Here is a 14735-nt window from a genome sequence, read left to right on the forward strand (position 1 = left end):
TATACTGAGACACAGAGACATACTGAGACACAGAGACACAGACACATACTGTTGTTTACTGAGTAGTTTCGTAAGTGCTTTGTGTTGTCATAAGATACTCCCTGTGTATCTAGGTTGGCTTGTCAAATAGAAACAACTTGAGTTGTAGGGCACGGTAATAAGTTGAGTAGCCTTTAGAAATGTTATTAGAAGTATCCTTTTCCATTTCAGCTTCTCGAAATCTAGAAGGCAGAAGAATTCTGCATTCAGATGATGTGATGCATGCTGTACTATAGTAAACCTGCCTCCTTTTAGTCAATCTCTTCCCATTTCATTGAGGAGTTCAGGACTTGCTGGAAAAAGATGAGACAGTCAGCCATTTTTTTGTTTATAAGTAATTTTTACATTTTTGTGATGGCAGAAAATGTTTTTATTGCTTTCTATTTTTTCTGAAATAATCAAGAATATGAGAATTAAGACATTCCAGATGGTTATAGGAAAAGTGGCATTTAATATTGCATTGCCTTTTGCATTTTGCATTGCCTTTTGCATTGCTTTTTGCTTCTTCATGGTTCGATTAAGATGTTTCCCTAAACCATGGAATTACCCTTAAATTTTTCTAGCCCTTTAGGTCTGGTGGCTTGGGTTCTTTTAACCACTATACTGACACACTGTGTTGTCAAAAAGTTTTTAAGTGGTGATTCCTATTTTCAATAAGAATGTTGTCATTTAAAATGTGTATTCGTTTGCAATCTTCCTTCATTTCAGAGGTACAAGATTACTCCTAAGATGATAATTAGACTGCGAATTGGGCCAAGAAGTATTTTCATGCCTTCTAGACCCTCTCCTTAGATGTGCATATGTCCTGAAATCCTTTCTGCTTTGCAGTTTGTTGGAAGTTAACCAACTGTTAAATAACAGACACGTTTTAGTAATAAAACTGTGTCTTTATAAATACAGTTTTTCCTTATCCTGATTTCCTAAGCTTATTTGCACAAATATGTAATTGTGACATGCTAGCTCTGGCATGGAAAGAATTTCAAACCAATTACTGATTTTTAAAAGACAAAAACAAAGCACTTTCTAATGCCTCCTTGCTTCCCTTTTTGTCTCCTAGGTCTTCTAACGTTTATAAATTGTGCCTATGTTAAATGGGGAACAAGGGTGCAGGATGCATTCACCTATGCCAAAGTCATTGCCCTTATTGTCATCATCATAACAGGAATTGTTAAACTAAGCCAGGGTAAGATTAATAGAAATAATGTGTAAAGGTTTGTACTGATCAGAAGAAAAATGTTAAGGAACACTTACTGGGTTATTGATAAAATTCACAGCAGTTTCAGATCCCTTCAAAAAATAGGAAGCTTCAGGTATGGTATGGTATGTAACTAACTTTCTAATTGAACCAACTTCTGCTTATAAAACTAGAACTTGCATCTGTACTCTTAGGTAGGAATGAAGGCAAAATTGAAAATAAAAACTCACAGTAAGATAGTGAGTTAACATAAATCTGGGGACTGAACTACTTGTGATTTTACTCTGAAATTTAAAATCAAATGTAAAATATATAGGTGTGGAAGCATGGAGGAGCAGCTTCTTAATGCTTTCACAGACACACCAGCTGCTGCTCCCCTCCTCCCAATAAAAAAAATCTGAATCCTTCATTTTTGTTGTATTATGTATGTTCTTAAGTAGATAACTACACGACAAAGTGTTGCATATAGCTGGGCCTCTAGTTTACTTTGTCATGGAAATACTAATTTAGTTTTATTCATTGATTTTATTAAAGTTCATTTATATCCCACCTTCTGTAGCTCAGTGGTAGAGCACCTGCTTTTCATGTAGAAGATCTCATGTTCAATTCTCAATATCTCCAGATAGGACTGGCAAAGATTTCAGCCTGTCAGTCAGTCAGTGTAAGCAATACTGAGATGGATTGATGCAATAGTCTGCTTTGGTATAAAGCAGCTTCCTATGTTCTATCACAGAACTCAAGGTGGTGTGTATCAGGTTCCCAGGCACTAACCAGACCAAAATTTATTGGCTTTAACAGATGGCTGCATTAAGTTTCCTTAGACTATGCCCCCTAGGGCATTTTTTAGGCACTTCAGGCAGTTTATGTGCACCCTTAACAATACTCTATGTACATTTCAAAGTGTCTGCAGGTTTCTTGAAAAACTAAAATTTTCAGTGCATTTTCTGAAAAATTGTTTATACCCTTCACTGTTGTAGAAGAATAGCCTCTTTGACACATTCAGAGTAACTGGAACCTGTTTTCTAGTGAGTGTTTTAAGACACAGAAGTGGTGCCTGTTGGGACTGGTAAGGCAGAAGGCAGCAAGACTATCAATAGGCGGAGTCAAAGCCAGTGACAGGTGGAGTCAACTAATTCCACTTTTGTTCCCATCCTCCTACCTGCTGAGTTCCACAACGGCAACACTTGAAACTAAGGCAGAGGACGTTGGCAGGCAGTGCCACCCCCTGGACTAGTTGTAAGAAGAAGAAGAAAAACAGGCAGGTGGAAGCTGGCTGATGGCAGACTGAGGTTGCAGAAGGTAGTACTCCATTTGTCCTAATGGACCAGCCTCTCCTGGGGCACAGCAGTAGTGTCCTTACCAGGCCTTTGTAGATATTTCTCACATTTCAAAGAAAAATAATGTATTGGAGTGGGGGGAGTTTTATCCATATTGGGACAGAAAATATACATTTAAAACAAAAACCAAATAAAAGATAAAATCTGATATCATCTTATCCAAAAATTGAAAACGTAATCTGTGGGATTAAGTTGCTATAATTGTTAAATTTTATTTTGTCAAAGCTGTACATTATTTGAAAACCACTAAAAGTTATATCTATACAAAGGAAATATACCACTTAACAGTAATATTTTGCTCCATAATTACATTAAGGTGAAGATTCTACAGCTAAACTGTTACAAACATGTTTTAAAGTCAAGCAAATAAAAATTAATTCTAGTAGAACCAATGTAATATTACAGCTCAGCCTACATATCTTGGTAATGGTCATTAACTGTTTGAACTAAAAAACTGAATACAATTATGGGTGGTAAAATGCCATTCAGCAGTTGTTGGGCTTCCTTTTCTCCATCTCCTGTCAAAGGCCTTGTAGAGCTGCTTCCAGTAAAAGTAGGCAACAGTGTGGTACAAACTGATTTTGAAATTTCTCTCAGGTTGCAAAATGACTTGCTGTGTGGCTTGAGATATTGGTGTTTGAGAAGTAGAAGTTGCATGCGCTCTTGGGCATATGGAATTGGTTGTGCAGTTTTGTGGATGCTAACTGGTCCATAGAATGGACAGTTTTGTTTCATATTATAAGGGAGTACAAAAGGGTGATGTTAGAGGGCTGAAACCATGCTGTGGCTGCTTATTATCTCAAAGCACATGAAGTAGATTCAGGTTTTTCCTTAAGGGATTATATTACAAGAATGCCACTGCTGAGGAAAAAAGATACCTTATTATGGGGTGAGGGGAGTAGCTGGGTTGCAGTTTTAGTGACTGGCTATGTTGAGAGCCTAGGGCTTGCTGATCAAAAGGTCAGCGGTTCGAATCGCCGCGACGGGGTGAGCTCCTGTTGCTTGGTCCCAGCTCCTGCCAACCTAGCAGTTCAAAAGCACGTCAAAGTGCAAGTAGATAAATACCCTGTTTCTCCGAAAATAAGACGTAGCAGGTAGGTACCGCTACAGCAGGAAGGTAAACAGCGTTTCTGTGTGCTGCTTTGGTTCGCCAGAAGCGGCTTTGTCATGCTGGCCACATGACCTGGAAGCTGTATGCCGGCTCCCTCAGCCAATAATGCAAGATGAGCGTCGCAACCCCAGAGTCGGTCACGACTGGACCTAATGGTCAGGGGTCCCTTTACCTTTACCTGTGTATTACCTATGTATTATGTAGCTCTTTTCAGTTGAATCTAACCAAGTGGTATACATGACCTAATGAGTACCTCAGGCTTATGTATGCGTAATTAATTTAAAACAGACCTCAATCATCACCATTATTATTATTATTATTATTATTATTATTATTATTATTATGGTGGTGGTGGCGGATGGTGTGTGTGGGCTTAAACCCCTTAATTTCCAACTCCAAATTGGCTCTGTCTCCTCACCCAAATAACAGTTGCCATCCAAAGAAAGTTGTTAATGTGTATTGTAGACATTGTACATGCAGCTCAGACTCCCTTTGTTTTTTTTTTTTGCAGGAAGGGGTTGCAAAGCAGTTCCTTTGTTCAATGAGGTTAAACACTTTCTACATAGAATAGTTTGGTCAGTGTCTTATAAGTGTGTGTTTTCTGTGTTGTTTTTGTTTTTAATAAAGTAAGTTTTTAGACCAAAGAAAACTGGGCTCCCCTGCCCTTCCAATTGCAATTTGATGTTAGGGTGGGACTGAATAGAATGGAAATAGTGGTGGATAGATGTTAATCCCCCCCCCAAAAAAATGCCATGATCCTGATGCACAGGGAGAGGAAATTATTAAGCCTATCCAGGCTTCTCCAGCAGCAGCTATTTACATTAGAAAAATGTTTGCACATTAATTTATTTAACAAAGTTTTTCTTTACATTGCAATGTAGTTGAAGCAAAATTCCAAGTATGGTTGATACTTGGCCAATAAATTATTCTATTCTATTCTATTCTATCCTCTGGCCAGAGGATTGGAGAAGATCAGTCTACATCCCAATCCCAAAGAAGGGCAGTGCCAAAGAATGCTTCAACTACCGCACAGCTGCGCTCATTTTCCACGCTAGCAAGGTTATGCTTAAAATTCTACAAGGCAGGCTTAAGCAGTATGTGGACCGAGAACTCCCAGAAGTGCAAGCTGGATTTCAAAGGGGCAGAGGAACCAGAGACCAAATCGCAAACATGCGCTGGATTATGGAGAAAGCTAGAGAGTTCCAGAAAAACATCTACTTCTGTTTCATTGACTATGCAAAAGCATTTGACTGTGTTGACCACAGCAAACTATGGCAAGTTCTTAAAGAAATGGGAGTGCCTGATCACCTCATCTGTCTCCTGAGAAATCTCTATGTGGGACAAGAAGCTACAGTTAGAACTGGATATGAAACAACAGATTGGTTCAAAATTGGGAAAGGAGTACGACAAGGTTGTATATTGTCTCCCTGCTTATTTAACTTATATGCAGAATTCATCCTGCGAAAGGCTGGACTAGATGAATCCCAAGACGGAATTAAGATTGCTGGAAGAAATATCAACAACCTCAGATATGCTGATGACACAACCTTGATGGCAGAAAGTGAGGAGGAATTAAAGAACCTTTTAATGAGGGTGAAAGAGGAGAGCGCAAAATATGGTCTGAAGCTCAACATCAAAAAAACTAAGATCATGGCCACTGGTCCCATCACCTCCTGGCAAATAAAAGGGGAAGAAATGGAGGCAGTGAGAGATTTTACTTTCTTGGGTTCCATGATCACTGCAGATGGTGACAGCAGTCACGAAATTAAAAGACGCCTGCTTCTTGGGAGAAAAGCAATGACAAACCTAGACAGCATCTTAAAAAGCAGAGATATCACCTTGCTTACAAAGGTCTGTATAGTTAAAGCTATGGTTTTCCCAGTAGTGAGAAAGTATGGAAGTGAGAGCTGGACCATAAAGAAGGCTGATCGCCGAAGAATGGATGCCTTTGAATTATGGTGCTGGAGGAGACTCTTGAGAATCTCACGGACTGCAAGAAGATCAAACCTATCCATTCTGAAGGAAATCAGCCCTGAGTGCTCACTGGAAGGACAGATCGTGAAGCTGTGGCTCCAATACTTTGACCACCTCATGAGAAGAGAAGACTCCCTGGAAAAGTCCCTGATGTTGGGAAAGATTGAGGGTACAAGGAGAAGGGGACGACAGAGGATGAGATGGTTGGACAGTGTTCTCGAAGCTACAAACATGCGTTTGACCAAACTGCGGGAGGCAGTGGGAGACAGGAGTGCCTGGCATGCTCTGATCCATGGGGTCACGAAGAGTCGGACGCAACTAAACAACAACATTCTATTCTATTCTATTCTATTCTACTCTATCACTTGATTGTAATAGAACCTCAAAACATTTTATAGGAAGAGAATTGCTTTGATACAGCTAACATCATGTTGAGTTTGGCCCTGAGCTACCCTATGCACCTTTAAGTGTAATACTTCTGTTACTTTTAACACCAGGTTGATCCCAGAGCCAGTCATATTAAGGGCATTTACAAGCAGCCTATATCAGCGTTTCTCAACCACTGTTCCGCGGCACACTAGTGTGCCGCGAGACGCTGGCTGGTGTGCCGCGGCGTGTGGCGACGAGAAGGGCGATTTGCATTGTCACGTGCTTGGCGGCTGCCAATAAGCAGCGCTGACCCGCCGGAAAGCAATATTTCTCCTCCTCTTTCCCAAAGCTCAGTGCAAACAAGCCTGGCGGCCGCCAATACACATTACTAACCCGCCGGAAAGCAATATTTGGCAAGTGTTTCTTACAGTCATAATTATAATATAGGGCGGCACAGAGTTAAATTTTTTAACTTTTTTAATGGTGGTGTGCCTCGTGATTTTTTTCACGGAACAAGTGTGCCGTGGCCCAAAAGAGGTTGAGAAACACTGGCCTATATTACCTTTATGTGCAGATTGCTGACAAGATTGCACCTAAAAACAAAGATCACATAGCACTTTCCTCCTCAGCCATGTTTTTCCTATTGCCGATTGTTCAACTTTACACAACTGAGCTTGCTGACATATTTTTCCCATGAGCTATGGTATCCTAGCTATTGTAGGTTTATCAGGGTTTTCACCTTTATTATTGATTTTTTAAAACAAGCTTTGTTTCCTGTTTATTTTGGAAGCATTCTTATTATGCTGACTTGAGAAAATAGGAAGTCTGCATTTCTACTATGCCAAGCTACATACTTCTGTATTTTAGAAGGACAATATGCCATGTTCTTTCCTTATACGTTGGGCCTGTGCAGAATAAATACATTAATGTAACACAATGTGCTCTTCTGGCAGTATGATTTTTGCTTTTAATATAACTCTTTATCCATCACTGTTCTAACTTGGCTGCTATTCCATCTTCCCAATGCTTTATAAGGAGATAAAAAGTGGTGAATATAGTGGTGAGAATAGATATGCTTAATATTCTCAATATTCTTAAATATTGAACAGATTTCTAAATGAGACACTGCAATGTTTTTAAAAGCTGCTTTTGCGGTGATTGCCAAATAAATCCAATTAATTTTAAAAGCTGCTTTTGTGAAATTGCTTTTATCCAGCTTAAAAACACACTCGGAAAACATGCCAAATTGGACAATACTAATTAGCTTTTGTAAATGGAAAGCTGCTGTAGTCTAGTAATAGACCTTCTTTAAGTACATCTTTTAATCGTTTGTAATTTTGGTTGTCTTAAAATTTTTCAGTGACATTGGCTAAAATATTTCAGAGATGTGGGTTAACAGTTGTTAGGTCAAGGCTTATTGGGTAGCCATCAGACTGTGGCACTGCTCTCATTCAAATGTCAACGTAAACCATGGTTAATATTTTTCTGTGAACCTGTAGTTGGTTCCCACTTCATTTCTTCCCAAGCAAAGTGGGAGCAACATGCTGAGCCTTTGCTTACTGTTATGCCTGAACTGGGATCATAGTTTGTTTCCTGACCAAACCTCATTATATTAGTAGTACAGATAATATTTGAACCTGAGAACCAATCTGTGATTGAGAAACACATTTTGGATACATTTTTATACATAAAATATCTAGACTCTAGATACCTTGTATACAAAAGTACTTTGGCAAGAGGTTAAGTTGTAATGCCAAGGCTGCCTGCAGTCAGTTTAATTAACTGTGGTTTGAACTGTGTGAGCCAAGTCTGTCTCTGATGATGCATGTAAATTGGGTATGTATTGAACTAGAGTTCCTCAGAAATAAAGCAATGTTTCTACTAACTGATTTGCTCTAAAGGCAGGCAACAGGGAGATGATATGCAGCCTGGCATATCCATGCAGAAGAATGAGGTGTTTGATTGTCACTGTAGGCTGGGAATACAATTCCTTGAATGTTCCTTCACATAAATAAAAATAAATAAAATTTCATTTCAATTAAATTAATAACTTGTCAGGAGACAGTCTAGCCCAGCCCGCAGCTTGCTATGCTAGTTTTCTGCTTGCTAGTAGGGCTCCCCCCTTTTATTTAAATGCAAGGCAGCATTTAAAAATGTTATTATCTCCCATCTAGTTATGCCGTGTGTGTGTAGGTGTAGGTGTAGGTGTGTAGATCTCACTTTGCTGTCTTCAGAGAGTTTGAGATTTTCTCATTCTTCTTGCATTTATTTTCCAGTAAAGTATATTAACAGTGCCATCTGGTATGCTTTCCAACACTGTTCTTATTCCTCTGCTTTTCCTTTACACGCAGGATATTCGGACCACTTTCAGGACTCATTTGAGGGATCATCTTGGAATCTTGGGGGTATTTCTCTTGCACTTTACTCTGCCTTGTTCTCATACTCAGGCTGGGACACCCTCAATTTTGTAACTGAAGAAATAAAACACCCAGAAAGGTAAACGTTTCCTAAAGCTATTTCACCTTTTTCACTTTGTTTGAAGTATCTCCTAAGAGTCAATCTAATTGAAAATTCATCTTGAAGTGTGAGAGAACTTTATCTCTAGCTGAAGAAATATTTTACATGGACATAAACAATTCTGAACCTTGACACTACAAAGAGTAACCAACAGAATTTCAAAGCCTGAGAGACATTAAGAAAAGCTTGACTTGCTGTAGCAAACTGCACATTGTTTCCAACTTGCAGGATTGACAAAACTGGACATAGTCAGGGCTGCCCACCCATCAAACTAGGTGAGGTGACCACTTCAGGTGGCAGGATCTATAGGGGCAGCAGGTGTGGCCTCTTAGAAATTCATTATACACTGCTGCCGTTGCTGCCGCCGCCGCCACCACCGCCACCACCACCACAGTAACATCAGTGGCTGCAGTGTGTTCCTTGGAGGTCAGATCTGCTATCTCCTTGGCAACTCCCCCCTGGTGTCACCTCTACAGCAGCCTCTTGGCAAATAGGAGGCCCTGCTGGTCTCTTCCTATCCCTAGGAGGGAAAATGGTGAGGGTTGCCCTCTGGGGTCTCCTGGGTTCCACACTTGCCCAGCAAGATTTAGAGCAGGCCCCTTCCCTCCTGCACCCCACAATGGCCTTTGATCCCCACTTCGACCATTGATTAAAGTTGGTTTGATTCCCTTTTGCCTTGTCTTAGGCCTAGTTCTCATTGATGCAACACTTTGGACTTTTAAATGTGGGCTCATATAACTGAATGACAGCTCCATGGAAAAAGAAGAATCTTTGTGCATTGAAAAGATGGTGCCAGGGAGGAGTGTTGTAGCCTTGCCTTTTTCTATGTATAGCACTGTTTTCAGCATGGAGGAACAGTCACGTAAATTTCTCCCTGGAGTGTGAAGTGGTGCAGCCTAAACACCTCTGTGAGAAGTAGGCCACAAAAGTAATGAAAATAAGGCATTTTCTTTAGCTTGTTTTTAATAGAACTCCTAGTTCTCATATGAAGCTTTTATCAGTCTAAATGTGTTTGTAAATACCTGATATTACAGTAAGGTAAATAAAGGTAAAGGACCACTGGACAGTTAAGTCCAGTCAGAGGCAACTATGGGGTGCGGCGCTCATCTCGCTTCAGGGCGAGGGAGCTGGCGTTTGTCCACAGACAGCTTTCTGGGTCAAGTGGTGGCTAGCATGATTAAACCACTTCTGGTGCCATGGAACACCGTGATGGAAGCCAGTGTGCATGGCTGCAGTACCTATTTATTTACTTGCAGTGGTGTGCTTTCGAACTGCTAGGTTGGCAGAAGTTGGGACAGAACAACGGGAGCTCACCTTGTTGTGCAGTTTCGAACTGCCGACCTTCCGATCAGCAAGCCCAAAAGGCTTAGTGGTTTAGACCACAATGCCACCCGCATCCCTTGTGATATTCCAGTAGGTATTAGTCAGGATGAAAAGAGTAACAGCTACTTTTTGTTAGGATCTCTTACTCGCAAGAAGGACCCTGGCAGAGACACATGCCTGACTGGCATGTTTTCTCCCTCCTGGTCGATCGTTTTGAGCTTCAAAAGCATTCTTCAGCCTGAACATCACAGCAACTGATACCAACTGACACCAGCACACTTACGGATCCGCAGAGTTTGCGCAGTTGCATAACAGACCTCAGCAACTCAGCATTTGGCTAACCTACGTTTATTTACATATAAACACACACGGAGGACTGCAACATGGCTCCCTCTCTAGCATCAGACAGCAAAGAGAAAAGAACAAAGAACAATAGTCCCACTCCAGGAAACGCAGTAACACAAACATCCTGTCTCCGTCACGTCCCACTCTGTGGAATGAAAACATATACCATCATGTGATAGACAACAATCCCATGAATGCAAACACGAGGAATGAATCTCTAACACTTCTAAATTGTGTGTTTGTGTTTTGTTTTGTTTAACCAGGAACCTGCCTCTAGCTATTGCTGTTTCTATGCCAATTGTGACAATTATCTACATATTGACCAATATAGCATATTATACAGTGCTGGATATTAATGCTGTGCTTTCTAGTGATGCAGTGGCAGTGGTAAGTCTGATATTGCTGCTGTTATGTATGTTTATGCATTTCACTTTGAGTAAGTTGCATCTTGAGCTGTGCAGCCTTTTTATGATTCAGATGACCCAGTTTCTATATGATCTAGAACTTTTGGGCACTGTTTATGGCCAGACTACCTTTTGATTTCTCCAAACTTGTGTGTATACATCCAAGTGAATTGGTGACAGTCATCCAGAATGAAACCAACAACCTCTAAGGATGCAGTTTGGAGGCTTATATATATGTGAAAAAATTAACCTTCCCCAAGAATTGTTTTCAGTTGATTGACTGAAGTATAATTTATGCAAAAATAGTAATGCTAAATTTATCAGATTGGATTCAGATTAAGCAACTTGCGCTTAAATCCCATTTATTTCAATAGTAACTAAAATTAAGTCATGACTTGCAGTCACCATTTGTTTCAGTGGGAACTTAGAGCAACTAACTTAGTCTGAATTCAACCCTTTGTATTTAGGGCTGTTAGAAATTGGTAAAATCAGTCACTTGCAAGGTCTCAGACCAGTTTAGCTATTCATGGAAAATGCTGCCCTATTTATAATAGAAGAGACTGCAGAAATGCTGTCACTTTAGGCAAGACTGAAAGTAGCATGCATGTGGGCTGGACATGTAGAAAGTAAAAATATTCTGGGGAGAGTCTGCATCAACACTGTAACAGAGTGAGTTCTTGGGCTGTTGCTTCAGGCAAGAGACCCAAGCCAGGTTGGAAGAAGGGGGGGGATGCATTGCTCTAACCCACTATCTTCCACTGTGACAATGAATGACATATCCTGTTGCCAAGCAGTAGGAACACTACTGGTTTGCAGTTTGGGTAATCAAGGGAATCTGAATAGGGTGAAATTGGGGAAACCTACTGACAACATCCTGCTTGCTCCCCCCCCCCAGTTTTCTTATACAGTTTATTCTATGAATTGCATGAGATATTTTGCAACTAATGCACAAAAGGTATTTGAAAGATATTTTGATTTTATATTCATTCCAATGTTGATCTTTTGACATCTGACCTACTATCTGATTTCTTATCCATTTACTTATGTAGGTATTTAAATGCCTAACATTTAAAGAAATCATTATGGGGCTGATAGGATACTTCTCTGCTTTCTTTTCCAAGAACTCAGTTGTGTTAAAGGTCACTCCAATTACTGTACTATAGAATACTATATAGGATATTTACAACTTTTTAATGACATATGAGGGATCTAAGCCTTTTTAGGTCAGCACACTTTACCAAACAAATTTGTTTTTTTAAGGGGGAGTTAAGCTGAGTAGTTACCGGTAAGTTGTTGTGTCTTAGAACAAGCTTCTTAAAATTTTGGTGTTTTGATCATTCTCTTTAGACTAATCTAACATAGCATCCCAAATGTAAAATTTCCAGGCTCAAATACACAGCAAGAAGCTTCTTGTAATTTGGCCAATGTGAAATTCATTGGTTTATGTTGCCTATTTGTGATTTTAATCTTTTTAGTTAGAAGGGTTATTGGAGCTTTAAGTAATCAGATTTCATTATTAATCCATTCACTACTTTCTGGCTGCAGTTCAGGAGAAGTTGCGCTACTGGACTTGTCCAACTGTGCATGTGTGAAGCTGGAATTAGGGACACAGTACTTATCTAAGCCTTTAATATTCAATCAGTCAGTTTCATTGTTATATTCACATACATTTACATTGTTATATAGAACATCTTACACATTCATGAAATGTACTATTTAAATGAAAACTGATTGAATATTATTAGACACTCCTAATAACACTCACAGTCTCGCTCTTTACTACTACTGTTACTAATTAGGCCTGTTTGTATCACCCAGATTATAGTTAATCCAGTTTATAAATTGTGGTGTTTTCTTTGTGATGATTTCTTTTCAGAATATCTTGCAGAAAGACAAAACCAGCTTCACAGAGTGAACAGGTTTTTTAACAGTTCTTTGGAATTAAACCTGGCAGATTCCCCCATTAATCTACTCCAATCCTTTAAATACTGAATCCTTTAAATACTGGAATGTTATGCCTAAAGTACTAACAAAATTAAATACCTAATATCTACAGTATATGGGGTTTTATCTAAGGCTGGTCCTATTAGACCCATTGAAGTTAATGGACATGACTACCTTAATTACCTTCATTAATTTAATTGAGTTTACTCAATTGAATACCAACAGGACACAGGAACAAGTTTCATCTAGACATTGCAGACGAGAAGCTGGAAAATATAACAGAAGGCTTCTTCCACCCTATTTTACATATGCAAAATGAAGGCACAAGCCTGCCTTTGTTTCTGCAGCTAGCTGAAATTTGAGGCATGGTTTCCTATTTGAAATCCTATGCTCAAGCTACTGGAAGGCTGAACTATGGTTTGGCAATCTTTAGGCATGCATATTTGATTTTCATCCTTCCCATCAGATGTGCCGATTATAGCCCTGATTTCCTTGTTGAATATGCCATTGTAGCATACAAATTGGTGAATTTGAGTTTATGCTTCGCATCTGAAACCAGAACTAGAATGCTCAAATCTGAGATTTGGCCATTGGTATGAACCAGTCTAATCTCTCCCCATAGTGGATTAAGTGCAGATGTACTGGTGGCTGTCTGCAAATCGTGGTTTAGGTACACACTCCTCACCCATCTCCCCTTTCAAAACCAATTTCCTCTCCTTTCTCTTGTCATAAATAGCTTTGTGTTCCTCTCAAAACCATGGTTTGCCAATTTGCTTCAAAACACACATCTTCAATTTGTGATGGATCCTCCTAAATACACAAATCACATCAGTGAGTGTGTAACACAAAACCCATGGCTAACACTGAGAATGGAAGACATGAAGGAAATTGCTCCAGAGAATGAGGAATGTGGAAGTAGTGCATATTCCAAAGGTTGACCTCCAATTTCAGTTTGCAAACCATGGTTCACAGGGAACCAGTTTATATCTGTACAATTATACTGCTGTTGCTGTTATGTATATATAAAAAACTCTAGCTCTGTATATTAGCCATCCTATTTCCCAAGCAGCACTGACGGTACAGGCCTGCTATTCTGCATTCTCTTTTTGGAGAAAAAGAATGGGACATCATTCCTCAAATGTGGAGCAGAAATGCCACAATAGTAGTGAAATTAGAGTAGAAGGTATTTTCACTGAATGATAAAGGAAGAGGAAATATTTAATTATGGAGGCATGACTTGGGTGGTGCTGAGGGAAATCAATGAAAAATGCAGAGTTGCAGTAAAAATAAGGAAGGTCATCAATGAATTGTAGGTCATTATAAGAGCAGCAACCATAAATTATTTGGGGTGTATTTCTTGGTAAAGCTTTCAAACAAGTATATTTCTGTCTCCTTATGCTAAAAGCCATCCTTTCCTTAAACAATTTAATTTGGAGCTATTCAGGAGTCAGACTGTTTTATTGCTTTTTTATAATTTGTGATGCAGCATATTTGCCTAGGCAGGGCAAAAAAGCAGAATCATTTAGCAATCTAATTTGTTCAAGATTGCCCACAATTCTCTGTACCTTGGACTTTCTAAAACAGTAAATTCAAATTGAATTTATTTCTGAAATTCAATCTAACAGGACTTGAACTTCAGAGCAGGAAACATTTTCCACATCTGCTGATGGGTTGTTTACTCTGTTGTACAGACTGGGTACTTTTTTGACTATATATTTTACAAAGAAATCTCTGTGTGGACGTTCAACAGGTTTTAATTTTTCTCCATTCCCCCTTACATTAGACATTTGCTGATCAAGTATTTGGCATGTTCAGTTGGACAATCCCGATTGCTGTTGCCTTGTCCTGCTTTGGTGGACTCAATGCATCTATTTTGGCATCATCGAGGTAAAGAGTCTATTTTTAGTACTCTGTAAGGCTATACCTACCCCAAAGAGAGAGGGAGGGAGGGTGGGGGGTTTACCATTGTATGCTTGGTATAAATTGTACAGGCTTGGGTGGGGGATGTGGGGTGGCCCGAATAGGTCATGGGTCGGGACAGGGTGGGCCCAATCACAGGGATGAGGGGGGTGACGGGAGTTTGAAGGGGGACTCTGAGGCTCCATTTAACATAGTATTAGATATAACTGTCAAATCTGACATCATCATCATAGTCTTCTTCATCATTATTATTATTG

General features: G+C 39.6%; 1 protein-coding gene across 1 annotated transcript in view; it reads left to right on the plus strand.

The window, feature by feature from the left end:
* Positions 1 to 14735, plus strand: part of SLC7A6 (solute carrier family 7 member 6) — a 32851-nt gene that overhangs the window by 11794 nt on the left and 6322 nt on the right. The window contains exons 5-8 of the mRNA XM_035118099.2: positions 1097 to 1222; positions 8377 to 8521; positions 10474 to 10597; positions 14342 to 14445. Coding sequence (XP_034973990.2) covers positions 1097 to 1222; positions 8377 to 8521; positions 10474 to 10597; positions 14342 to 14445 — 499 coding nt within the window. The remainder of the gene's footprint in view (positions 1 to 1096; positions 1223 to 8376; positions 8522 to 10473; positions 10598 to 14341; positions 14446 to 14735) is intronic.

Source organism: Zootoca vivipara, chromosome 6 (genome assembly GCF_963506605.1).
Source record: "Zootoca vivipara chromosome 6, rZooViv1.1, whole genome shotgun sequence".
NCBI lineage: Eukaryota > Metazoa > Chordata > Lepidosauria > Squamata > Lacertidae > Zootoca > Zootoca vivipara.